The sequence below is a fragment of the Macaca nemestrina genome, chromosome 15 (assembly GCF_043159975.1).
Source record: "Macaca nemestrina isolate mMacNem1 chromosome 15, mMacNem.hap1, whole genome shotgun sequence".
Classification (NCBI taxonomy): Eukaryota; Metazoa; Chordata; class Mammalia; order Primates; family Cercopithecidae; genus Macaca; species Macaca nemestrina.
Genome location: NC_092139.1, coordinates 104,184,373 through 104,212,314, shown reverse-complemented (window position 1 = coordinate 104,212,314; position 27,942 = coordinate 104,184,373). Strand labels below are relative to the sequence as shown.

The window sequence follows — 27,942 nt, the reverse complement described above, 5'->3', positions numbered from 1 at the left end:
TCTCCCCACGGACTGTGAACAGCTTGAGGACACCACAAGGAGTGGCTGCAAATAGAGTGTCCTCCTCCCACCCACCCACCCCCTCCAGCACAGGGCCTTTCCCAGGATCAGACCCAGGAGAGGTTTGCTGAGTGAATAAACAAGGTACCGCCCGCCCTACAGCAGCTGGCATGCTCACCCTCTTCCCAGAATGAGGTCAGAGGAGGATATTGGGTATCAAGTTGGGCCACAGTCACCCTTCCCTGCCTCAGACAGTGTCCCACGTCCCCATTGTCCCTCTCTCCCCAGCTCCTCCAGTCCCACCGGGGAGCATGAGCCAGGGAGGTGTGGGGAGACCAGGTGTCAAGTCCCGAGCTTGTTACTTAGAATAAAGGGGCCTGAATTCAAGGGGTGCTCCACTCTGTGACCTTTGGCAAGTTACACAACTTCTCTGAGCCTCCCGTGAAGAGTGCTTTTTAGGTCTTCCCAGAGCCCCAGGGGAACAGCATGAGGGGTGTCCACCAGGCCTCACCCCCCTAGAGTTTTAGAAGTGTAGTGATCCATCATTCCGGCTTTTTTTTTTTTTTTTTTGAGATGGAGTCTCACTCTGTCGCCCAGGCTGGAGTGCAGCGGTACCATCTCGGCTCACTGCAACCTCCGCCTCCTGGGTTCAAGCAATACTCCTGTCTCCGTAGCTGGGATTACAAGTGCACGCCACCACACCCAGCTAATTTTTTGTATTTTTTAGTAGAGACGTGGTTTCACCATGTTGGCCAGGTTGGTCTCGAACTCCTCACTTCAAGGGATCTGCCAGCCTTGGCCTCCCAAAGTGCTGGGATTACAGGCGTAAGCTACCGCACCCAGCCCATCATCCTAGCTTCTGAAATGCTGGAGTGAGACACTCCCTTAGGATCACCCAGCCCCACCCGCCCATTTTACAGATGAGGGAAAAATGGAGGCCCAAGAGGGAAAATGACCTGCCCCAGCCCAGCACACTTTCTGGGACTGCATGCTGGGAGTGTTATCCAGGTCCGTTATCCTGCTACCTGTCCCCTGCCCAGGGCTGTCAGCCCCTTCTGGAAAGCATTGCCATAAGGGGGCTTCTGAGAGACATCTCCAGAAGTCATTGCAACCAATGTGGCTTAAACCATTGTGACCCCATCCCATGGTTAGGAAGCATCTAAGCTGCCACTTGTACTCAATCACATCTGCAGAACCAGAGCAAAATGATCACCAAAAGCCACCGTCCAGAATGCACACTGGTCAGCAGTTTCTATTCTATCCTAGTTCATTTCTTTTTTTTTTTTTTTTTTTTTTTTCAAGACGGAGTCTCACTCTGTCGCCAGGTTGGAGTGCAGTGGCGTGATCTGAGCTCACTGCAACCTCCGCCTCCCTGGTTCAAGCAAGTCTCCTGCCTCAGCCTCCTGAGTAGCTGGGACTACAGGTGCACGCCACCACACCCAGTGAATTTTTGTACTCTTAGTAGAGACGGGGTTTCACCATGTTGGCCAGGATGGTCTCAATCCCTTGACCTCGTGATCCTCCCACCTCGGCCTCCCAAAGTGCTGGGATTACAGGTGAGAGCCACCGCGCCCTGCCCCTGTTTCTTTTTTTTGAGACGGAGTCTCTCTCTGTCACCCGGGCTGGAATGCAGTGGCCGGATCTCAGCTCACTGCAAGCTCCACCTCCCGGGTTTATGCCATTCTCCTGCCTCAGCCTCCCGAGTAGCTGGGACTACAGGCGCCCGCCACCTCGCCCGGCTAGTTTTTTGTATTTTTTAGTAGAGACGGGGTTTCACCGTGTTAGCCAGGATGGTCTCGATCTCCTGACCTCGTGATCCACCCGTCTCGGCCTCCCAAAGTGCTGGGATTACAGGCTTGTGCCACCGCGCCTGGCCCTGTTCATTTCTTTAAAGGCTGGTTGCTACCACTACACTGATTTCATGACCTAGTAATGAGTCACAACCTGCACTTTAATAAACAGCGGCCTCGATAACCCAAAGCCCCATGAGAGACAGCAACAATTTACTCCGCTGGAATGATGACTACGATTTGCTGGTGCTCCTCGCGTACCAGGCATTATTCTCATCACTTCAAGTGTGTGTACTCAGTTACTCCTCATAGCATCCTGTGAGCTAGGTGTGCTTGTGATCTCCATATGGCAGAGGGGGCAGCAGAGGCCCCCGGGGGACCAGGTCACAGCTAAGAAGATGGACTCAGGCAGCCTTTCTCCTGAGCCTGTGTGACTGGTCACCAATCTCTACTGACAGCAGGAAGCAGGGACGTATCCGGCATCCTGCACAGATGGTACTCCCCAAGTTAGCTCCCTGGGCTCCCAAAATGCTTTTCATGTGCTATTATATATAGCACACATTCATTGAACACTTGACGATGTGCCAGCCCTGACACTTGAAACATTATCTTAATTCATCTTCACAACCACTCTATGAAGGTGAGATGACCAGTGTCCCCATCACACAGATGGGAAAGGCAAGGCACAGAGGTTACACAGCCAGTGGGGGTCCAGGAGGAGACCCCAAGTGGGCTGCCTCTGGAACCCATGCTCCAAACCATAGCATTTGACTTCTCTTTCTCTGTCTCACCCACCATCTTTGTTCTCCTTTTTCTTCTTTGAGGTCTTTCTGTCTCTCTCTCTCACATATACACACAAACACATACACACACACACACACGCACACACACGCACACACAGAGGCATTTTGGGGGTTTTGTTTGTTTATTTTTAATTTTTTATTTCCATGGGTTGTTGGGGAACAGGTGGTGTTTAGTTACATGAGTTAGCTCTTTAGTGGTGATTTGTGAGATTTTGGTGCACCCATCACCCAAGCAGCATACACTGAATCCAATTTGTAGCCTTTTGTCCCTCACCCCCTCCCCACCCTTTCCCCCTAGATCCCCAGAGTCCACTGTATCATTCTTATGCCTTTGCATCCGCACAGGATAGCTCCCGCTTATGAGCGAGAACATACAATGTTTGGTTTTCCATTCCTGAGTTACTTCACTTAGAATAACAGTCTCCGGCCGGGCACAGTGGCTCAAGCCTGTAATCCCAGCATTTTGGGAGGCCGAGACGGGCGGATCACGAGGTCAAGAGATCGAGACCATCCTGGCTAACACGGTGAAACCCCGTCTCTACCAAAAAAATACAAAAAACTAGCCAGGCATGGTAGCGGGCGCCTGTAGTCCCAGCTACTTGAGAGGCTGAGGCAGGAGAATGGTGTAGACCTGGGAGGCGGAGCTTACAGTGAGCTGAGATCCGGCCACTGCACTCCAGCCTGGGCGACAGAGCGAGACTCCGTCTCAAAAAAAAGAAAAAAAAGAATAACAGTCTCCAATCTCACCCAGGTTGCTGCAAATGCCATTAGTTCATTCCTTTTTATTGCTGAGTAGTATTCCATTGTATATATACCACGGTCTTTATCCACTCATTGATAGATAGGCATTTGGGTTGGTTCCACATTTTTGCAGCTGCAAATTGTGCTGCTATAAACATGTATCACACAGGTATTTTTTGAAATGCATCCCTTCTCACGGCCATTGGCTACACCAGCCAGCACAGCATGGAAGGAGAAGATGAGAAGAGATGCCCAAGAGACTAGAAACCTCCTTGCAACCCAGCAAGTCTGTGCAGGTCTGTGAGTGTAGACTGTATCCCCTAATGGGGATTGATCCTAATTCATCCTAATGATGAATCAAATCCCGGATGGGATAAGGGCTTAACACTAGGCACAGAAAATAAGGAACCTGCCCCCCCCCCCCCAATACCTGATTATGGTGACTATTTTGATTCAAGGTCATTACTCGCACAGGGAACAGGTAAGGCAGCAGCATGGCCTGGCTGTGCGGACCCTGGAGAGAGGTCTTAGTGGGCACAGGACGATCAATGAGGGACAGGGCCTTAGAGATCATGTACTCCAACCCCATCAGAGTGCAGATCTGAGGGCAGAGGGGGGATAACACACGCTCAGGTCCCATGGAGAGCCAGGCAAAGAGTGCACAGCAGGCCCAGGTCTCCTGACCTACCCCAGTCATCACATCCCCACCCGCACTGACCACCAGCCCACCCTCCTCCACTGCCAGACACCTCGGGGCCCTGCGTGCCCTGTCTGGCCCAGCCTCCGGCTATGCCCACCATGAAGCACCACATCACAGCGTGATGGCCACAGAGGCTGGGGCCCACCGAGGCACAAGATCACAAAATGATTTGTCTAGGGAGTTTGGCCAAAAAGCGGATTTGCGAAGAACGGATAGTTCAGGCCACCCCTTCCAGAAGGCAAGATGTCACTTGCCTCCTGGGCACTTAGGATACTCTTTATTTCTGTCACCAGCACAGAAAATAATAAATTGCTCACAGTTCACTGACATCCTGCATTTTCTAAAGCGTCCACATTCCTCTTTCTGCTTAATCCCTGCAACCCCGTAAGGTAGATGGAGTTAGGATTTTCATCTCCATTCTACAGAAAAGGAAATGGGGGCCAGGAACACTAACCACTGAGGCTCCCCAAGCCTCAGGCCTAAGCCTCTCCTCATCCATGGGCAAGCTGTTCTGCGTGCCTGTGACACAGCTTCAACCCAGATGGCACCCCTGTGCTCCACATCTGCACATGCAACTGCCTCACCCACGCTCCACGTGCACATCCCCAAGGCATCTCAAACTCAGCAGGTCCAAAACCAAACCTTGATCTTCCTCCTCTACTCTTTTTGTTTGTTTGTTTTGTTTTGTTTTGTTGAGACAGAGTTTCACTCTTGTCGTCCAGGCTGGAGTGCAAAGGCACAATTTCAGTTCACTGCAACTTCCACCTCCCAGGTTCAATCGATTCTCCTGCCTCAGCCTCCCAAGTAGCTGGGTTTACAGGGATGCGCCACCACCCCCGGCTAATTTTGTAATTTTTTTAGTAGTGATGGGGTTTCACCATGTTGGCCAGACTGGTTTCGAACTCCTGACCTCAGGTGATCCACCAGCCTCGGTCTTCCAAAGTGCTGGGATTACAGGCATGAGCCACCACACCCAGCCTCCTCCCCTTCTCTCTACTCACTGCTAGGCTGGGTCTTCTCCCAGTCCCCCAAGTGGTTTTTTCCACCCAGCTGACAAGTCTGAAACCCAGAAGTTATCCTCAATGCCACCCTCTTCACTACCCATATCCATCCATCAAGCTTCAGTTCACCTCCTCAACATCTCTCAAACACATCTGCCTCTGTCCATGCCCTTTGTACCTACCCTGGCCCAAGCACCGGCATCACTCCTTTCTGGTCAGCTGCAGCAGCCTTCTCGATGCTTCCCTGCAGCCAGCCTTGACCCCTTCATAATCCGTTTGCTTCTTAAGATGCAAATCAGATCATGACAACCTGCCTGTTCTAAGCCCTTTAAAGTTTCCCATTGCTCTCGGGATAAAACTAAGCTCTTTAGCTCAACCCATGAGGTCCCACGTGGCCCAGACTAGCCTGCCTCCTCTCCTTTAGTGCTCCCCACACTCCTCCACTGGTTCCTCGTGATCCAGCCTTCTTCTAGGTCTCTGAACAAGCCATGCCTCCTCCACCCCGGCTCCTGCTGCTTTCTCTCCCACAGCCCTGCCTTCATTGTGCCTGGTTAGCTGCTCCTTATTCACTAGAGGTCAGATCCACCACCACTTCCTCAGGGAGGCCCATCCTGATCTCCATATAAGCTCAGACAATGCTTTGAAGGGCAGCAAAGCGTAGAGCCTGAAAAGAAGGGAAGGGAATGCAGTGGTTAGATGCACAGACCCTAGAGTCAGACTGTCTGGATTCACAAACCTTGGATAAATGGCTTAACCTCTCCTTGCTTCAGTTTGGTCTCTGTATAATGGGCATAATTAAAGTACTTATTCAGGCCACATGTGGTGGTTCACGCCCGTACTGCCGGCACTTTGGGAGGCTGAGGCAGGCAGATCACTTAAGGTCAGAAGTTCGAGACCAGGCTGGGCAACATGGTGAAACCCCGTCTGTACTAAAAATACACAAATTAGCCAGGCCTGACGGCACATGGCCTGTAATCTCAGCTACTTGGGAGGCTGAGACACAAGAATCACTCAAACCCAGGAGGCGGAGGTTACAGTGAGCCGAGATCACGCCACTGCTCTCCAGCCTGGGCAACAGAGCGAGACTCTGTCTCAAAAAAATAATAATAATAATTAAAAATTAAAAAATAAAAGCGTTGGATTTGAATCCAGGTCTATCACATTTCAGAGGCCGTACAATTATATGCTGCTTAAGATAATGCAACAAGTAGAACTAAAACAAATTTTAAAAATAAAAATAATATAAAGTACTTACTTCATAGAGTTGTAATCAGAACTAATGAACTTGTGTATGTGCATTGCTCATAACAGTCCTCGGCATACTCTAAGCTCTCTGTGGACATAGTTGTCTACATGTGATGTTAGCCTGTCACACACCATCATGGTGCCATATAGGGACTTTTCTTTCATAGTATGTTATCCAGGCTGTATGATTATCTGATGACATACGTGTCCTTCATGAGAGTGTAAGCTCTATAAGGCCTGTTTTGTACCCCTCATATCTCTCATGCCAAGCCCAGGCCTGGCACAGTGGTGGGCACTTAGTCCATATTTGCTCACCGGACTCACAGTAAGCCTAGAGCAAAGCATCTCCCTGCCCCGGACCACGTGGTCTTTTCCCCAATACAGAGTATACTCTTGGCCAGAGCTGGCCAAGTATGACTAGCAGGCCAAATCCAGCCCATCCAGCCTGCCACCAGATTTTTTTTTTTTTTTTTTTTTTTTTTTTGAGATAGAGTCTCACTCACTCTGTCACCCACTGCCCAGGCTGGAGTGCAGTGGCTCCATCTCAGCTCACTGCAACTTCTGCCTCCTGGGTTCAAGCGATTCTCCTGCCTCAGCTTCCCGAGTAGCTGGGGCTACAGGCACGCACCACCACACCCGGCTAATTTTTATATTTTTAGTAGAGATGAGGTTTCGCCATGTTGGCCATGCTGGTCTCGAATTCCTGACCTCAGGGGATCCACCCACCTCGGCCTCCCAAAGTGATTTTGTAAATAAAGTTTTAATGGAAGACAACCACGTTCATTTGTTTATATATTGTTTATGGCTGTTTATGTGCTACAACCGCAAAGTTAAGAAATTGCAACTGAGACCATATGGCCAGCAAAGACAAAAACATTTGCTGTCTTTCCCTTTACAGAACAAGTTTGCCAGTGTCAGCTTTAGGCATGTGTAATCTCCTTGAAGCCAAAGCCCATGGCTTCATGGGGTTGGTATAAGGCTTACACCACTCTTAGAACAAGGCCTAGTACAGGGGAAGGGCTCCATAATGTTGGCAGGTAATGTGAAGTGCCATATGCTTACTCATAGGAGACCAGTAAATATTTGTTCATAAAATAAATCAGATATTTTCTGCCCCTTGTGATAGATTTTGGCACCAAGACCAGGCCTGCCTTTGTGGAAAGTCAGGACAATTTATAGGGAAGTTATGTCTGGACTGACATTTTGGGGAGAGGGACCTCAGAAATAAAAATTGCTACCTTTTACTGTGTACCTTCTAGTGTGAGACACAGTAAAAGGTAGGACCCAATTTAATTCTTTTTTTTTTTCTTCTTGAGATGGAATCTCACTGTGACGCCCAGGCTGGAGTGCAATGGTGAGATCTCGGCTCACTGCAACCTCCGCCTCCCGCGTTCAAGCGATTCTTCTGCCTCAGCACCCCCGAGTAGCTGGGGCTACAGGCGTGCACCACCATGCCCAGCTAATTTTTTCATTTTTTGTAGAGAAGGGGTTTCACCATACTGGCCAGGCTGGTCTTGAACTCCTGACCTCAAGTGATCTACCCGCCTCACCCTCCCAAAGTGCTGGGATTACAGCGGTGAGCCGAGCCCAGCCCCAATTTAATTCTTATAATAGCACTTCTCAAACTTTCATATGCATGCAAATCTTGCTCCGGGGATCTCATTAAAATGCAGATTATGACTCAATTGGGGGAAAAAGCTGAGGGGCGGCATTTCTTTTTTTCTTTTTTTCTGAGATGGAGCCTCGCTCTGTCACCCAGGTTAGAGTGCAGTGGCGCAATCTCAGTTTACTGCAACCTCCGCCTCCCGGGTTCAAGCAATTCTCCTGCCTCAGCCTCCCAAGTAGCTGGGATTACAAGTGCCCACCATCATGTCTGGCTAAATTTTGTATTTTTAGTAGAAGCAAGGCTTCGCCATGCTGGCCAGGTTGGTCTCGAACTCCTGACCGCAGGTGATCCGCTCGCCTCAGCCTCCCAAAGTACTACGATTACAGGCATGAGCCACCATGCCTGGCAGGACTGCCTTTCTAACTAGATGCCAGTGCTGCTGGGCCTCAGGCTGCACTTGCAGCAGCAAAGCCTTAAAACATTCCTATAAGCTAGAGATTATTTTTATTATTCCCATTTCACAGGATGGGGAAACTGAGGCTCAGAGCAGTAATGACTCCTGCCCAAGGGTCACACTTTTGATAAGTGACAAAGCCAGGATTCAAAGTCAAGTGTGACTAACTCCAAAATCCCTATTCCATTTGTGACACTACCCAGCCAGAAAATACCTCCTTCAAGAAACTTCTCCAATGTAGGAGTCCCTGCTTGCTCCTAAATCAGCTTCCTTCCCACCTGGATCTGGGCCCTGCCAAGTCTGGTGGCCTAAGCTATTTGTGCTTAGGTGCTATTTGTTAGTTGCCCACTGTTGTCTTTTTTCTTTTTTGAGATGGAGTCTTGCTCTATTGCCCAGGCTGGGGTGCAGTGGCACGATCTCAGCTCACTGCAACCTCCGCCTCCCAAGTTCAAGCGATCCTCCTGCCTCAGCCCCCCTAGTCGCTGGGACTACAGGCATGCGCCACCATGCCCGGCTAATTTTTGTATTTTTTTTCAGTAGAGGCGGGGTTCCACCATGTTAGCCCGGCTGGTTTCGAACGCCTGAATTCAGGTGATCCACCCACCTCGGCCTCCCAAAGTGCTGGGATTACAGGTGTGAGCCACCGCGCCCGGCCTGTTGCCTTCTTTCTCGGCAAAGGGGCCTCTTCCAAGAGAGGCCAGAGCTTGGGGCTGGCTCTGCTGTGCCGAAGAGGCTTCTGTGTGTATTCCCCGCTGGTGGCCATTATTTAGAGCATGTCATACGCTGCCTTGGTGGCTTCTGAAGCCGTTCTGATTCCTCCACATTGCTCTTTGCTGGCTGCAACACAGCAGACCCCTCCCTCCTCCCCCGCCGCCCTCCATCTTGTCCACACATGCCTGGCCTCTGGCGCACACACGCGTGCATCCCAGCTCCCTCCGCAGCCGACCCTCCCTCCCCCTGCTGGCAGGAAGGCTGAGCTGGGGCATCCGGGTTCCCACAGCGGATGGGGCGCAACTGGAAAAATCAAGCCCTGGGCTGCTGTGAGTCCATTTGCTCTGAGGACACAATTGGGTCGGCCACCTGCAGGCATCCCGTGGGTAGGAAGAGCCCACTTTCTTGGAGGGGGAAGGCCAGAGCCTTTCTTCTGCCTGTTCCTCTGAGCTGCTGCTGCTGCTGCCCCTCGGAAACCATACCGGCCTCTTTCTTTCTTTCCTTCTTTCTTCTGTCATTCCCCTTTGCGGCTGGCCAGGACCATGTCCACATGGAAAGGGCAGAGCTATTAGAAACTATCTAACTGCCGAGAGTGGTGGCTCAGGCCTGTAATCCCAGCACTTTGGGAGGCCGGGTGGATCACCTGAGGTTAAGAGTTCGAGACCTGCCTGGCCAACATGGCGAAAACCCACCTCTACTAAAAATACAAGAATTAGCCAGGCATGGTGGCAGGCGCCTATAATCCCAGCTGCTTGGGAGGCTGAGGCAGGAGAATTGCTTGAACCCAGAAGACGGAGGTTGCACTGAGCCAAGATCATGCCACTGCACTCCGCCTGGGGTATAGAGCAAGAATCTCTCTCTAAAACAAACAAACAAAAAGAAACCATCTAACGGTCCATACCCCATGTTACACAGGGGAAAAACAGAGGAGGCGCGTCACCTGCCTTAGCCACACAGCAAGTGAGTGGCACAGCTAGGACCCAAACCCAGTTCTCCAGGCTCTGTGGCGCCCACCCTTTCTGGGCTCCTTGGAAGTCACATAGGGAGACTACAGGGTGCTCCCAAAGTTGAGCTGGTCTGGATATGAATCCTGGTTCACTAGCTGGTGGCAGGGGAGTTTCTCTGAAACTCAGTTTTCTTGTTTGTAGACTGGGGCCAAAAAAAACACACGCTGCCGGGCTGTTATGAGGATGAAATTATATCATATATGTTAGGTACCCGCTCAAGACCCAACCCAGAGTGGATGCTTAACAAATATTCTCTCTCTTCTCCTGGGTTTTCAATGAGCTCTCACCATCCTCACTTGCTTATAAAGATGCAAGTTAAGGTGGCTTTTTAGTCATGCATGTCTGTGCATGCATGGGTGTGGATGTGGGTGTGTTTGGGCTGGGGGATCAGGTTGAGGACACAGCGTGTTGTCTTAGCAATGATTTGCAAGGAGAGAACACCTCCCTGGGTCTGGGGAGGGAGAAACCCCATCCCGCCCAAGAGAAGGAGGGTGCTGAGGCTGCAGAGTAGCCCAGCCGCCTCAGGCCCCCATCCTCCCACCCCTGCTTCCCTATACGCAGCGCGGTTTTGCCCCAAGAGCTCTGCCCTTGTTCAAGTCCCCCCAGATAACCCACTCACCCATTCGTGAGCAATGTAGACTATGCTGCAGATCCATGACTGGGACAGAAGAAGGGTTTTTACATCACACACATCTCAGCAAACTGCCTAAAATCCCCTTTCAACGCCTGTAATCCCAGCACTTTGGGAGGCCGAGGCGGGCAGACCGCTTGAGTTCAGGAGTTCAAGACCAGCCTGGTCAACATGGCGAAACCCTGTCTCTACCAAAATACAAAAACTAGCTGGGTGTGATGGTGCACACCTGTAATCCCAGCTACTTGGGAGGCTGAGGCAGGAGAATCGCTTGAACCCGGGAGGTGGAGAATGCAGTGAGCCAAGATCACACCACTATGCTCCAGCCTGGGCAACAGAGCAAGGCTCCATCTCAAAAAATAAAAATAAAAATAAATTTTAAAAAAGAAAAGAAAAATCCCTACAGTTCTATATAGAGAAATTCTCTTCTCACGGATCCTTCTTGAACACACTGCCACCCAAAGGGGTGGGGACAGGGATGGGGATAAGAGGAAGCGCCACTCCTGGCACCTTCCCCTCCAAAACCAACCTCCCTGACCAATCCCTGGGCTTGGCCAGAGGGCCCTGTAATTTATCAGGACTCGACTTCCTTAGAAGCCACTTAAGCAACATTTAAAGAAGACATCTTTGGCCGGGCACAACACTTTGGTAGGCCAAGGTGGGCAGATCACGAGGTCAGGAGTTCGAGATCAGCCTGGCCAACATAGTGAACCCCCTTCTCTACTAAAAGTACAAAAATTAGCCAGGCATGGTGGTACATGCCTGTAATCCCAGCTACTTGGGAGGCTGAGGCAGGAGAATCACTTGAACCCAGGAGGCAGAGGTTGCAGTGAGCCGAGATCGCCCCACTGCACTCCAGCCTGGGCGATGGGGAGATTCTGTCTCAAAAATAATAATAATAAAAAAGACATATTTTCTCTCACCCCTGCCTCAAGCCGGCCCTGCCACCTGCCTGGCCCATGGCTGGGTCCTGAGGTCACAGAGCTGGGTCCTGAGGTCACTAGCTGCCTATTTGAATTTGGATAGAAAAAAAATGTTTTACTTCGCAAAGACACTTTGTGAAGGGCTCCCCAACACCTCTGGGTCCTCATTCAGGTGCTGCTCCCCCCACAAACACATGTAACCCTGGCCTCTGCCCTTAGCTGCCTGCCCCCCTTTTCCCCCATCCACCCCCAACTATAGGAGCCCTGGCCCTCGCCTTCTATTTCTCCCTTTTCATTACCATATTCTTTTCTTCTCCGGTCCTGTTTGTCAGTCCTTATCCGGAAGGGTTTCTCTTCTTTTATTTTCTTTGCAATGTGCCTGTTCCTTCCTTCTGGACCACAACCCCACGTTTATTCACTTAATGAGCTTCTATTGGCAGCCTACTGTGCCGCTGGACAGAGAGGATAAAGAGAAGAAATGTTTTCTTTGTAAAGTCCCAGTCCTTGCCTCATGACCCATGGTTCATGGTGGAAGCATATGTATACACCAATATTTATTATAATATCATGCGTTGAATGTTTATTATAGATGCCAGAAACCTATCTAAGTGCATTGCCTGAATCAACTCATTTAATCCTCACAACAATCTTAGGAGCTTGGCATTATTACCATCCTGCTTAACAGATGAGGAAACTGAGGCACACAGCGGTGAGATACATTTTTTATTGCACAGCTAATAAATGCTGCAGCCAGACACAAATCCAAGCCATGTGGTTCCACCTAACCACTGTACCACACTGCCTCTCAACGTGCCCAAGGGCCCCAACGCGTAGACGAGGGAGCTCGTAATTTTGCCTAAGGAAGTCAGGGAAGGCTTTACAGAAGAGGGGACTTAGAGCTGGGTTTTGAAGGATGAAGAAGAGTTTGCTGACTGAAGAATAGGAAAGACATTCCAGTAGGAAGCTCTGTATTTCAAAAGTCAGCAGCATGAAATGACACGTCATGGGAAGTTTGCTGTGGTGGGACAAGAGAGAACATGAGGACTGGGAGCCGTGGGAGCTGGAAGAGGGCAGAGGCCAAGTCACACAGGGCCCTGTGTGCCTGATGGCATGCTGGAGTTTGGCCCTGGAGGCACTGGGGAGCTCCTACAGGGCTGTGAGCTGGGGAGTGGCTTGCTTGCTATCTCTCTCTCCCTGGGATTGCAAAGCAGCCTCTCCTCTAAGGCTGTGTCCGTAAACCCCCAGCGCCTCAGGGCTGCTCTCCCACCTGCCTCTGTGCGCCTCAGTCTCACAGCCATGTCGTTCTCTTTCTCCCTGACTCTCTGTGTTCCACAGGGGCCGTGAGGGCCTCAAGCATTTTCCCGATCCTGAGTGTGATTCTGCTTTTCATGGGTGGCCTCTGCATCGCAGCCAGCGAGTTCTACAAAACTCGACACAACATCATCCTGAGTGCCGGCATCTTCTTTGTGTCTGCAGGTAACAGCCACTGATCTGAGTGGGCTGGAGTCCAGGCCTGCCACTGGGAAGAAGGCTGGGGTCTGGGTGCTTAGGGGCCATGAGGGCCTGGCAGAGAGAGATGGGGAGACAGGAGAGGAATCTCCAGGACTTGCACTAGGTCGTGTTGCAGGGGAGAAAGGTTGTGGTGGGGGCTCCTGTCCTGTAGCAACGCCTGAGCCTCCACCAAATCCTCCAGGAGCATCCCCATATCCCATCCCTTGGCCCAGTGGCCCATCTTCTTCCCACCACTTGGAAAAAGGTCCAAATCCCCGCTTCCTCTCAGGGTACTTGGCCAATTGCCACTTGCCCTTCTCCCCTCTTGGTGCAAGTAAACCCATGAGGAGGCTGGAGAGAGGGCACCCAAGTACCTCGCTGTTCCAACCCCTATGGGATACTCAGCTTCACCTTGGAAACCGAGGGTGGACTCTCCCCTCACTGTTCCACCCAGGTGGGAGCAGGCAGGCACCCACATCCAGATGTCTGAGCCCAGTTACATGACAGATGAGTCACACTCACTTCAGATGCCAGAAAAAGAACCTGGGTGTAGCCTGAGCCATTTAATAAGAATGACCAACATCAGGCCGGGTGCAGTGGCTCATGCTTGCAATCCCAGCACTTTGGGAGGCTGAGACAGGAGGATTGCTTGAGCTCAGGAGTTCGAGACCAGCCTGGGCAACATAGCGAGGCCTCAAGACCGTGTCTCTACAAAAATTTTTTTCTTTTAATCAGCTGGGCGTGGTGGCACATCCATAATCCCAGCTACTAGAGAGGCTAAGGTGGGAGGATCGCTTGATCCCAGGAGTTTGAGACTTGCAGTGAGCTATGATCACACCACTGCACTCCAGCCTGGGTGACAGAGCAAGACTCTTATCTAAAAAAAAAGAAAAGAAAAGAACCACCAACATCTAAGAGTACTCACATGTATTCACCCTTTTAACCTTCTCCGTGACCCTAAAGAGTAAGGCTTAACCTGACTCCCATTCTACAGATCTGGAAACTCAAACCAAGGTTAACTTGCCAAGGCTTTGAACGCTGGCAGCCTGGCTCCAGGAGCCCACCTTCACCCGCTACTACACCAGCTTCAAAGCCCTGTGCAGCCTTAAGCAAGTTCCTTAACCTCTCTGTGCTTGTCTCCTCATCTGTGCCCTGCTTGAGAAGCACCAAGCAGTGAAAGCAGGTAGTGAAGCCTCAGTGAACAATATCAGTTACTCAGCACCTTGTGAAATGCCTCCCTTCTCCCGCCCTGCCCATGTCTGTTTCCATTAACGCTTCCCTTGTGGCTCTCTCTGAATGGAAAGAAAATGTTAAGGGGAAGCTGGCAGATGTCCCTCTACACTGCCCCATCTGTTCATGAAAACGCGGGACCCGGGAAGGCCCACAGAGCTGTCCCCGACCTTTAGGGCTGCCCAGTGGCCGACTTCCTGAGAAACTAACGTCCTTCTCTCTGATCCCCCACCCCGCCACCCTGCACCCCGCAGGTCTCAGTAACATCATTGGCATCATAGTGTACATATCTGCCAATGCCGGAGACCCCTCCAAGAGCGACTCCAAAAAGAATAGTTACTCATACGGCTGGTCCTTCTACTTCGGGGCCCTGTCCTTCATCATCGCCGAGATGGTCGGGGTGCTGGCGGTGCACATGTTTATCGACCGGCACAAACAGCTGCGGGCCACGGCCCGCGCCACGGACTACCTCCAGGCCTCTGCCATCACCCGCATCCCCAGCTACCGCTACCGCTACCAGCGCCGCAGCCGCTCAAGCTCGCGCTCCACGGAGCCCTCACACTCCAGGGACGCCTCCCCCGTGGGTATCAAGGGCTTCAACACCCTGCCGTCCACGGAGATCTCCATGTACACGCTCAGCAGGGATCCCCTGAAGGCCGCCACCACGCCCACCGCCACCTACAACTCCGACAGGGATAACAGCTTCCTCCAGGTTCACAACTGTATCCAGAAGGAGAACAAGGACTCTCTCCACTCCAACACAGCCAACCGCCGGACCACCCCCGTATGAAAACCGCGGGGCCTCGCCAGCACCGGGGCCGAGCCAGGAGGAGGGCGCGGTCCCCGGGGGCGGGGCGGGGCGGGGCGGGGGCACCCAGACCATCCGCGGGGAGACCTCCCAAAAGCGAAAGAAAAAAAAAAAAAAAAAAAACCACACACACACACACCACAAAAAAAGAGAAAAACATAACAAGTAAATTTTAAAAAAAGAACAAAATATAAGAGGAACAAAGAAGCAAAACAACAGGAAATGTGGGAAAACATAAACGAAGGAAGAAAAACAAACTCTAAAAAAAAGCGAGAGGGATAAAAAATTAAAAATAGAAAATAAATCTAAAAGAAAATGCATGATTTCCCATGTACCATTATTTTAACATTTAATAAAAATCAATTTAAATGAAAAAATAAAAGGGAACCAAGATAACATTAAAGCAAAAAATATATATATATGAACAGAAAGGAAAGGGGATGTCCTTTGTATTTTTCAGGGTTTATGTTATTATTTTTTTTTAAACGCCGGGAGAGTTACTTTTCTGTTCCCTTTAACCCCCAGTGGGCCCTGCCTCCCTGGGAGAGTGGGGGGCGAGACTCAGGGGCCCCGGGGCCAGGTGAGCCTGCAGTCACTGCCAGGTCCTTGGAGCCCCTGGGTGGGTGCCCCAGGAACGCGGGGAAGGCTCAGGGCTTGAGCCGCCCCCACCCAGCATTGATGGGGCAATTGTAGGCCTCCAGGTGACCGAGCCCTTGTCCCTCCTCTCCGTTAGGGTGCCTGGAGCGGGGTACACTTGGGGCTTGCCTGGCCCCAGGTTCCCAGTCCTTAATGGTCCTTAACCCACTGTGATGACTTCCTAGGCCTTGAGGAAAGGGAAGGAGAGGGGAGGCCGCCGGTGGCTTACCAAGATGCCGGAAACGCCGGAGTCCTCAGGGTGAGCCTCTTGGGGTCATGTCCCCAAGCTCCTGTCCTTGGGGTCAGGAGACACCCAACCCCGGGGGACATGAAACAGCTCTCCCTCCTCACCCCTCACCTCAGGGCCACCTGATGACCCTGGGGTGATGGTGGACCCCCAGACTCATAAGGCCCCCAGTTCCCTGGGAAGGGGGTTCATTGACCCTTTGGGGGTCCTTGGACTCACTGATGCCCTCTTGGGGCCCAGCGGGTTCAACAATGACACTGCAAAAAGGTTTCTTTTTACAAAAGAAAAAGGAAAAACAAGTGGTGATTTTTTTTAATAAAAAAACCACAGACTATAAATAAATGTAAATATAAAATAAGTGGATTTACTTGCAAGAAAATCAGATAGTATTTTTCTTTTAATTCTTTCCAGCTTTAAACTGTGAAAACAAAAAATGGGGTGGGGTGGGGGACTTAAAATTTAGCAGGGAACTTGTAAAGAAAAAAAAAACAGAAAACGAATATACAAATCCATTTACAAAAACAAAGCAAAACCGTCGTGAGAGGTGAGAGCTGGGCTTGAAGGTTGGAGGGAGTAGGGGAAGGTCCTAGTGAGCTGCAGGAGGTCTCTGTGATGGAAAGGTGGCTTCCTCAGACCAGGAAGGTGCTGTGAATGGGGGAAGACAGAATCCAACAAAGAGACCACACGCCCCACGCGCACGCATGCATGCACGTTCACACACACATACACAGTCCACTTAGCCCAGCACCGCAGTCACTCACAGGGACACACTCAGTCTCAACCCTTCCATCCCATACATAGCCAGGGGCATGGCTCAAAGGAAATTGACTCATGCCCTCCACAGCCATGGACCACAACAACTCCACACTGGCCTTTGTGTTCATTCAGACCCTTCCAACACAGCACACACATGAACACACACATGCATGCATACACACACACACACACACACACACGCACACACCACTCGCATGCATGGGAAGGGCACCCATCTAGAATCCAGGACTGGATTCCGGAATTCCTTGCTGCATGGCCTCTCTGGCCCTTAATTTTCCCCCCATGTAAGCATGTGGATTGACCCAGATAAGCACTAAAGGCCCATTCTTGCTCTATGTATCTGTGACTTCAGATCTGCCACCTGCCCCAAGGATATGCCAGGGATGACCAGGACAGCTGCCACCAGGCCCCCAGGCTCATCATCAGTCAGCCTCTCAGACACACACACACACAGACACACACACACACACACACCATATACCTCCTCACTGTGCTCCCCAAACCCCTGCCCCACATCCAATGTCAAAGCAAAAATACACACATGTGAGCAAACGTAACGCTGTTCAGGCAAAGAAGGGAAAGACACAGGGGTCCCCAAAGGCCTTCTTCACTTTGTGTCCCCTTGCTGCGATCATGGAGAGTTAAGGAGGCTTCCTTGGAAGAAGAGATCTGCCACCAGAGCTTTCCCAGTATCTTTGGGGATCTGTGAAAAAGAGCATCCTCTGAGGTTTGCTGGGAGGGCTTAAGGCTGAAGGGATGGAGAGGAAAATGTTAGCAGTTCCGTCCCAGTGTAAGGACCAACCCCAAAAGTTAAACTTGCACCACAGACTAAAGGCCAGGGGCATCCTTTGTTTCTCCCCTTTCTTCCCCAGAGTGACAAGGGCCAGTTCAGACTGTCAGAAATCCAACAACTTTCCTGAACTGGAAATTTCAGAACAGGCTGCAAGTCACTCCCAGGTGACTGAAGGTCAAGGTGAGGCCCCCTGCCTCTGCCTGTGAGTCTCCCTCGGTTTGCATCTTTCTTAACACTGGCATTTCCTGAGGTTGAGCTCTCTGGGGAGTTCTAGAGAATGGCTCGCAAGGCTTTTCGAGCTTGCACATCTCACCTGCCTTTCCTGTCTTTTGCCTGGGAAAGGAAAGTTAGTTTCCCAGGTCAGCACAGGGCAGAACATCGGCCCGCCCAGCCCAGAAGTGCAGGGGGAGGTCATGGGCCCTGGGGCAGAACGATGGGAGACAATTCAACGTGTGGTAACCACCACCAAGTTGTCCTCAGTCTGGGCAGAAACTCAACTCTACCCCTCTCCCACCCCAATCTTGCCCGCCACCCCGCCAGATTCCAGACCTAAAGGGATCAAGGACAAGAGCCAAGGGAGAATGGAGAGGCCCCAAGGAAACAGCACCCAAGTGGGTACTGTCTGAAGTGAAAAACTAGCTCCGATTCTCTGAATTCCGACAGAGCGTTTGGGAGGGCAATCAGTGCTTCCTTCCATGGTGCGAGGCCTGGGTTCTGGGTCTGCCTGAAGAAAGCCACTGGGGTGTGGGTGACATCGTCGTGGCTGAGAAGGGGGCTAGGGGGTCCAGAGGGAAGGAGCCAGGACCGGAACTGCAAGGGTGTTGCTTCCCAGGGTGTGGATGATTGCTCATGTCCAGCTCAGACCAGTTCAAGAAACTAACCTCCATTTATTTTCTTGGTGGGTCTTTTTTTTTTTTTTTTTTTCAGACTGTTAACAGAAAAAAAATTTTAAAAAGCAGAAAACTGAAAAAAAAAATCCTGGTACATGAAATAAAGATTTTTTTTTATAGCTTTTGGTCCTCACTTCAGTGAATTTCTTTAATTCCTTCCCCAACTCCTGGCATCCTATTTAAAACAATCCTAAAGCTGTAGATTCTTGGGGATGGGAGCTTTAGAGGCTGGGCAGTAGGGCGTCCCCCCAGCCTCTAGATCATGAGTTCCCTATTAAATATCCTTTAGGGATACTTGCACGCCTCCAGTGACAGAGGGCTCACCCCCTCCAAAGATAGCACCAGCCAGCGCTGAGCAGCACTCTTTGGCAAAAGTCTTCTCTGCACACTGAATTTTAATCCACCTCTTCCTTCACACTCCAACAACACTGAATAAATCCCTTCCCTTTTCAGCATGACAGCCCCTCAGATATTTGAAGACAGAGAGCATGACGTCCTTGAGTTTTCTCTTTTAGAATAAACCAGCCCTACTCCACATCCCAATCACACTCCAGCATTTCCATTTTCCCCCATGAAAGTGTGCAGTTTGGAATGGACATGACCCTGCCAGTTTACTCAGGGGGGCTCCTTGCAGAGGGGTGCTCCTCAGGGAGAAGGGGAGCCATGGAGTGGCAGAAGAATAGGGAGGGCCCCTGGGACTCTCTTAACTTGAAGAGATGAGAAAGACAAGATGGGATGCTAACAGGAGGATGTGACCTTTGACATCAGAGAAAGGCCCCATTGGAAGGATGACCTGTCATGCCCCGAAACAGCTGTCTAAGACAACAGCGCTATCTAAGATGCGGGCGGTGCGGGGGGAAGCATATTCACTGTACAGCTCTCCTGGGGCTCAAGAGAAAGGAGATGGCAAGCAGATGACACCTGCACGCTGCACAGACCTAAGAGAAGGTAAGCCCTGTACCACGCGGCCCGGAAAAGTCTACTCCAGAAGGGGCCAATGTTCAAAACTCCCTGTTCAACTCAGCCTCAGTCTGCTGGGGCCACACCGCCAAGCCCCCACCAATCTCAATTATCTCTCTCTCTAGCCTCACCCCTAACACTTGTGGGGTCCAGGGCAAGAGTAGAAAGGGAGGCTCACTCTCCATAACTTAAGTCTGAAGATTTCACAGCTGCACATCAAACTAACCACCTTAAAAACATGGTTTATCAGCCGGGTGCGGTGGCTTATGCCTGTAATCCCAGCATTTTGGGAGGCCGAGGAGGGTAGATCACAAGGTCAGGAGTTCAAGACCAGCCTGGCCAAGATAGTGAAACCCCACCTCTACTAAAAATACAAAAACTAGCCAAGCATGGTGGTGGGGGCCTGTAATCCAAACTACTCAGGAGACTAAGGCAAAGAATTGCTTGAACCCAGGAGGCGGAGGTTACAGTGAGCTGAGATGGCACCACTGCACTCCAGCCTGGGTGACAGAGCAAGACTCTATCTCAAAAAAATAACAAAATAAAATAAAAATTTAAAATATGGTCTATCCTCTGTCCTGGCAAATATGTCCTTGTGACAACCTAAATTGTTAGGTTTGAATTTAGAATTCTCAACCTCCTCTGCCTTCTGCTCCTTAAAGTAGCAGCATGGGGCAAGTCCACCCTGGAAGCCTAGACCACAGCTCCCTGCCCATGACCCACCCCTCTTCCTTTCCCACTTCCAGCTCCACTCAGCACGTTCAGGGCATCTCCCACAAAGTGGGCACCCATCCCAGCCTGCACACCCAGCTTCCCCAAAACCACTGCTTAAGGCAGGAGGACATAGATCCTCAGGAGGACAGATGGTAGCTAGCCCTGGAAGCCAGCTTGGCAGGACTCTTGGAGCAGAAATTCTAAACTAGCAAGCATCAGACAAGTGTCTAGAAGAGGGTAGGGCCTGGGGTGAGCACATCGCCTTGGCCTGTGAATTCCTCCCCACGTGGGAAAGGGCTTGGTCTGAGAAGGGCCAGGGCAGGATCCCCTCTTGCTCTTGTCTAAGGCCAACACAGCCTCTCTCTGGCTTTTGAATGTAGATTTTAACACTCAGAGCCCAGTTTAAGGACCGACTCCCAGAGAGTCAGTGACAGGCTATGGAGCTCAGAAGACCTCTCCCTTCATGGAAGAAAGTCACAGTTGGAGGCCAGCAAGGGCAAGCGATGTGTCCAGGCTTGCACAGTGAATCGGCTTCAAGCAGGCACTAGGCCCAAGCCTCCAGACCTTCCAGATCCCTGGTCACCTGCCTCAGATGGAGGTTTGAAGCATTCCTCCTTTTCCCTCTTCCATTCATGCTTCAGGCTTAGCAATTCCTCTTTGCAGTCATGCCGACCTCACCAAATCCAAAAACTTCAAAGCATCTGCAGGGAGTGAGGGAAGGCACTTCTGTCTTGGTGAGTATCTAGACCTGCCTAACAAGGAGTATTGGTTTAGACTGACTTCTAAGGCCGCTCGGCGAAAGCTGGCTGGCAGCCACCAACTGCCTGGTCCCCCAGGGCACAGCTCTGGAAAGAAGCATTACCATCACCAGAGGAACTTTGCCCTGCCTCCCCTGCCCACCACAGGCTGGGCAGCCACAGACATGAATCCTTCCGTGTACTGAAGCCAACTCCTAACTCCTATGGGCTCATGTGAGCCAGTTATGTGTATCCCTTCCCAGCTAACTCCATATTCCGTGACGCCACATCAGCAGCTTGAAGCCGGCCATGGTGGGAATAGTTACACGGCAGCAATGGGCAAATGCTGCTAATCAAGGCTTACTTTTCCTTTTCTTTCTTTCTTTTTTTTTTTTTTTTTTTTTTTGAGATGGAGTCTCACTCTGTTGCCAAGCTGGAGTGCTGTGGTGCGATCTTGGCTCACTGCAACCTCCGCCTCCCGGGTTCAAGTGATTCTCCTGCCTCAGCCTCCCTAGTAGCTGGGACCACAGGTGTGCGCCACCACGCTCAGCTAATTTTTGTATTTTTAGTAGAGACTGGGTTTCACGGTGTTGGCCAGGATGGTCTCGATCTCTTGACCTCATGATCCACCTGCCTTGGACTCCCAAAGTGCTGGGATTACAGGGTGAGTCACCTTGCCTGGCCCCAGGGCTTTTTTTTTTTTCTTTTCAATGAAGAGTCAGTTGTTAAACATTTGCCAGCATATCACTGCATCACATCCTTCTGTGGGCATGGTGTGTGGCTCACTCATGGACATCTTAGAGACACATCCACACCCCACAGTGCATGTGCATGTGTGTATGGCCACATACATGTTCCCATGTGTGCACATGTGCATGCACATACATACACCCACACACACTTCTGGAAGTAGATCCATTCACACAAATATACTCAATCAGTCATCAGCATTTATTGATCACCTGCCCCACCAAGCCTTGATCTTGCTCCCAAGAGTACAGGGATGACAAGGATGTGGACTCCCCTGCAGGAAGCTCTCAATAGAGGCAGAGACAGGGACAGGTAAACAGAGACTGACCAAGAAAGGTGATAATGCCACCACAGGGAGAGGAGGGTGAACGAATGGGGGGCAAGGCACATGGAGGAGGTGACACTGGGGCTGAGGACGTACGTAGGCCACTCCACATGGTTCTCCACACGCTTAGTCCCTAGGTCCTTGGAGACCCGTCTGTGCACTTCCATGCATAGGCCAGCAGACGGGGTACACACTATGCCACAGACGCTCACATCTATGTGGACACACAAACCACATGTGCATGTGTGTGCACTCACACAGACTCACAACATCCATCAGAACAAGGGAACACAGCACGAGGTCAGATGGCCTCACCATATCTTTCAGAACAAGGGAACACAGCACAAGGTCAGGTGGCCCATTTTTGTCACGAGGTGCGCCCCACCCTGAAGCAGTGAGCCCATCTTTCCCGCACTCTGGCTCTCCCTCTCTCCAACACTCTCTCTCTCTCTCTGTCCCCCTGTCTCCCACTCTCTTCTGCTCTGGCTCCCTTGTTTTTTCTCCCTCCTCCCTCTTCCACCGAGTTACCAGCCTGTCTCACCTCATCCACCCTGCTGCAGAAGGGATTCCAAGGGGAATACGAAGTCAGTCATGCGAAACCCAGGCACCTCTGTCAGTCAGTAGGGCTGGAGGTAGAGACAGAAATGGGGCCCTAGATGGGATCTCTGAGGCAGCCCTTTGAGATGAGACCCCCGAGACCAAGAATATCCCTCCCACCCCATTGACTCCAGGCCTGGGATGACCTGTCACGACCCTGAAACAGCTCAAATCTCAGAACCTCACAGGGAGGTAAGACAGGGATGTGAAACTCAGATACCAACCTCAGGCAGCATAGAGCTAGTTGGTGGGGGGACAGAGGCAGGAAAAGGTAGGACTGGAGCTAAGCCACAGCTTTGTTATGTCACTGTCTTACTCAAAAACTTTCAATGGCTCCCTAGCACCCTCACAGTAAGGCCTTCAAAGCCCTCACAGGAAGTCTGTTTATCTATCTTGCCACAGCAAATTAGGATTTATTGAGATTCTACAATGTGTCAGGCACTGCCAGATCATGGTATCATAGCCCTATTAAACAGGCATTATTATCCCATTTACAGGTATGAAAACTGGGGCTCAGAGAGGCAGAACAAGGGTTCTACCCTGAGAACGAGAGAGGCAGTATGAGGGTTAAGAAGGTGGGCTCTGGATCAGGCATGGTGGCTCATGTCTCTAGTCTCAGAACTTTGGGAGGCTAAGCTGGGTGGATCGCTCCAGCGTGGAGTTTGAGACCAGGCTGGGCAACATGGTGAAACCCTGTCTCTACAAAAAATACAAAAATTAGCTGGGCATGGTGGTGAATGCCTGTAGTCCCAGCTACTAGAGAGGATGAGGTGCAAGAGTCATTTGAGCCCAGGAGTTCAAGGCTGCAGTGGGCCATGATTGCATCACTGCACTCCAACCTGGGCGACAGAGAGAGACCCTGTCTCAAAAAAAAAGAAGAAGGTGGGCTCTGTAGCCACATTGGCAGGGTTCAGACCCACAACTCTGGGCAAGCTATCCACACATCAGTTGCCTCATCTGTAAAAGGGGAATGATAATAGTAACCACCTTATAAGGTTGTATGAAGTAAATGAATTCAAGACGTTAGAGTAGTGTCTGGCACATGGCAACAGTAATGTAAGCTCACACCTACACAGCACTTCCTATATGAGTGAACACTCAATATCTGTAGCCATGGTACCAAGATATCTTTAGAATGTGGTGGACTGGGGTTCAAAGGTGGGGGTCTCTGCACCCAGAGCCCTCATTCATATCCATTATTCTGTCCTGCCTCCATCATCTATACACACGAGCATGTGCAGAGACCTCCCGGGTCCCCTAATGGAGAGCTGTGCAGGATACAGAAGGGTAAAGCGAAGGAAAAGGGTGATTCTTCCTGGCAGGGGTGTGGAGGTCCGGGTTATAGAGGTGGTGTCAGGGAATGTTGTACAGTTCTGAGTCATGAAAGCCCTAGAGAGCTGAGACTTAGGCCGTACCCATCTCCCTTCTGGTGCTATCTCAGCCTGGGCTCCAGCCACAGAGAGTTACACTGGCTCTTGGGAATACTTCAAGACCACTGTGATGCCTTGTATTCATTCATTCATTCATTCATTCATTCACTCATTCAGCTCCCGCGACATGCTATTCACTGTGCTCAGTGCTGGGGATAGCCGCAATCAAGACAAACATGGTCCCAGCCTTCTGTAACTCATGTGCTACAGGAAAAAAGGGGAAATTGGCCAGACGCGGTGGCTCATGCCTGTAATCCCAGTGCTTTGGGAGGCTGAGGCAGACGGATCATGAGGTCAGGAGTTTGAGACCAGCCTGGCCAACGTGGTGAAACCCTGTCTCTACTAAAAATACAAAAAATTAGCCAAGCATGATGGTGCATGCCTGTAATCCCAGCTACTTGGGAGGCTGAGGCAGGAGAATCGCTTGAACCCGGGAGGTGGAGGTTGCAGTGAGCTGAGACCACGCCACTGCACTCCAGCCTGGGCAACAGAGCGAGACTCTGTCTCAAAAAAAAAAAAAGAAAAGAAAAAGAAAAAAGGGAAAATTAGCAAGTTAAGAATCAAATAATTATATAATTATGGATTATTGTGAATGCTATGAAGTAAGTGCATTGGGGCAATGATTTTTAGAATATCAGTTACCCAGGAGGCTGAGACAGGAGGAATGCTTGAGACTAGGAGTTCGAGGCTGCAGTGCGCTATAACTGCACCTGAGAATAGTTACTGCACTCCAGCCTGGGCAACATAGTGAGAACCTGTCTCTCTTAAAAAAAAAAAAAAAAGAGAGAGAGAGAGAGAGAAAGAGAGAAATGTATCAGGGATTAACCTCTCTTTAGATTATTGGAAATTTAGTGGCTTAAAACAACAATATCATTTTATTGTCTCCCACAGTTCTACGGGCTCAATTGGGTGGTTCTTCTGTTCTGTATGATGTTAGCTGGACCTGCAGTCATTCAGGGGCTCAACTGGGCTGGAGCAGCCAAGTTGGCTCATGCACATGGCTGGAGTCCATGCTGACTGTTGGCTGGGGGTTCAACTGGGTTGTTGAGCTGAACACCCCATTTCTCCCACTGTGTCTCTCTATGTGATATGTGCCTCCCACAGCATACCAGCTGGGTTCCAGGTGGCAGGAAGGAGAATCTGCCAGTCATCTGAAGGCTTCGCCTCAGAAACATCAGTAAATTACCTCTGCCACATTCCACTGGCCAAAGGCAGGCCCAGGGTCCAGCCCAGTTCCAAGAAAAGGAGAAATAGAGTCTATTTCTCGATGGGATCAGCAGCATACACAGGAGAGGCCAGGAAGCACTGGGAGCTGTCTTTATAGACCAGCTACCACAACCCCTTTAGACAGAGCAGTCAGGGGAGGCCTCCGTAAGATGCTGACTTTCAGCAGAAATTTGAAGGACAGGAAGGATGAGCCAGACAGAAGCAGGGGATGGGAGAGAGCAGAGGGTTCCAGGCAGAGGGAACAGCACACGCAAAATCTCTTTTTTTTTTAGACAGAGTTTTTGCTCTTGTTGCCCAAGCTGGAGTGCAATGACACAATCTCAGCTCACCACAACCTCCGCCTCCCAGGTTCAAGCGATTCTTCTGCCTCAGCCTCCCCGAGTAGCTAGTATTACAGGCATGTGCCACGACTCCCAGCTAATTTTGTATTTTTAGTAAAGACCGGGTTGCTCCATGTTGATCAGGCTGGTCTTGAACTCCTGACCTCAGGTGGTCCGCCCACCTTGTCCTCCCAAAGCGCTGGGATTACAGGTGTGAGCCACCATGCCCAGCCACAAAGCCTCTTTTTCTGAGGTAGGAAAACACCTGGCTTGTGAGAACATCTCAAAGATGACTTAAGTAGGTATCCTGGGTGAGCAAGGGGTCAAGTTACACAGGATAAGGTGGAAGAAGTGGGCAGGGATCAGTCCTCTAATCCCAGCCTCCCCAGTCCCTGGGCCATGGACCAGGGCCACACAGCAGGAGGTGAGCAGCAGGTGATGGAGCATTACCGCCTGAGCTCCACCTCCTGTCACATCAGCGGCAGCATTAGATTGTCACAAGAGCGTGAGCCCTACTGTGAACTGTGCATGAGAGATCTAGGTTGCATGTTCCTTATGACACTCTAACTAATGCCTGATGATCTGAGGAGAAACAGTTTCCCACCCAGTACGTGGAAAAATTGTCTTCCATGAAACCGGTCCCTGGTGCCAAAAAGGTTGGGGACCGCTGCCCTAATCCAAAGGGGAGGCCTTCGGGTTATATTCTAAGTGCAAGGAGAGTCACTGATCCAGACACAACAGGGAAAATCATCACTGGGCTTTCCATGCAAACTTCACCCAGCCAGAGCCAGGGCTCAGGGCTAAACACTGTGACTGATATAAGAAAGGCATTTTTCCTTCCTGAAGTTCGTGATTTTATTTGAATTATTTACTTGTAGGCTGGGCATGGTGGCTCACACCTGTAATCCCAGTACTTGGGAGGCCAAGGCAGACAGATCATCTGAGGTCAGGAGTTCGAGACCAGCCTGGCCAACATGGTGAAACCCCATCTCTACTAAAAATACAAAAATTAGCCAGGCATGGCCACCTGTAATCCCAGCTATTTGGGAATCTGAGGCGGGAGAATCGCTTAAACTCAGGAGGCGGAGGTTACAGTGAGATCGCAACATTGCACTCCAGCCTGGGTGACAGAGTGAGATTCTGTCTCAAAAGTAAATAAATGAATTAAATTAAATATAAAATGAATTATTTACTTATAATTTGTAACCCACCCTTTCCCATTCAATTCAATCTCTATTTAAATATTCAGCTTATTCTATGAGTAGAAGAGCTTACAGTAAAAGACACATGAATAAAAGGCTGTCAAAGGTAGAAGACCAAAACCATGGAAAGGGGAAGGAAACAGTTTGACAAAAAGCACAAGCTTCTTGGCAAGCAAGGCCAAAAGGGAAACGTCATACATTCTGTAACTTTCATTGTCAAAGTCAACACTTCAATTGCCGTGGAGAAGAAAATCTTTTTTCTTGATCTCATGGTCTCTGGGGAACAGAGAAAACACACATAAACCAGTAATTAACAATTCAGGGCTACAACTGGAGAAGGCCAAAAGGGTGCCCTAAGCAGAAGCTGGGATGGAAGTCTTACAATCTTTGCATCTCAAAGCACTTGCCCCTTGAGAACAGGCAGGAAAGGGCACGCAGGAGAGCAGGGACAGTGGAGTTGGAGAGGTCTGCATTTGAAGCACTGCTCCACCCTTCGCCAGCTGCATGACGCGCTCAAGAGATAGCTTCCCTGGGTCTTCATTTCCTCATCTGCAAAATGGGTTCAATAATCCCCGCACAGGGTTAGCCCAGAGGACACACTGGAATGAAAGCTCCTGGCATAGTAGCTGGTACGTAATAGGAGCAGTCATGACCACAGCTGGAATCTACTAAGCTCTCCCTTTGTGCCACGCATTAATTTAAGCACCTCATGTGTTAATGCTAAAGGCAACATTGTGAGATAGGTCTTATTATCCTCATTTTACAAATAAGGACATGGAGGCTCAGAGATGTTAAGATATGTGCCCAGGTTCACACAGCAGGAATATGATGGAGCTGAGACAATGAGCTCAGGCAGTCCATTGGCTGCAGAGCTCACCTCCTCACCGCCACACTAACCCACTTCTCCAATAGTGGTTTCCTTGCCCCCTTCTCTTTCCCTTCATCCCCCAATACACTGCTTGAGTACTCACAGCTAAATGGAAGCAGTTCCCTCCACAGAGCCAAAATCGCCGTCCCACTAGCTCATCTCACTCTCACCTCCTCCCCACCCTTTGCCTCTCTCCTTGTCTGAGCTCTGTCCTCTGAAATTCATGAAAGCCAGAACTGACCTCTCCTCACGGAACAGCCCTTCAGAGTCCATTGCTTCTGCTGAAGGGACTGGCAAAGGATTAACAGAGGTGAGATGGAAAGCTGGC

General features: G+C 50.6%; 1 protein-coding gene and 1 long non-coding RNA gene across 6 annotated transcripts in view; one reads left to right on the top strand and one right to left on the bottom strand.

Moving 5' to 3' along the window:
* Window positions 1–18,603, top strand: part of LOC105464512 (calcium voltage-gated channel auxiliary subunit gamma 2) — a 142,338-nt gene extending 123,735 nt beyond the window's left edge. For both annotated transcript variants that reach the window (XM_071080529.1, XM_011712484.2), the window contains 2 exons: window positions 12,948–13,088; window positions 14,588–18,603. In XM_071080529.1, coding sequence (XP_070936630.1) covers window positions 12,948–13,088; window positions 14,588–15,123 — 677 coding nt within the window. In that variant the 3' untranslated portion in view covers window positions 15,124–18,603. The remainder of the gene's footprint in view (window positions 1–12,947; window positions 13,089–14,587) is intronic.
* The window catches only part of LOC139358724 (uncharacterized), a 26,431-nt gene continuing 15,860 nt past the window's right edge, over window positions 17,372–27,942 (bottom strand). For 2 of the 4 annotated variants that reach the window (XR_011614120.1, XR_011614122.1), the window contains 2 exons: window positions 22,512–22,596; window positions 17,372–17,504 (listed from right to left, as the gene is read on the bottom strand). This is a non-coding gene — a long non-coding RNA (uncharacterized lncRNA). Of the gene's footprint in view, window positions 17,505–22,511; window positions 22,597–22,791; window positions 22,823–27,942 lie in introns of those variants that run through there. The other 2 variants (XR_011614123.1, XR_011614121.1) reach the window with 2 other exon arrangements.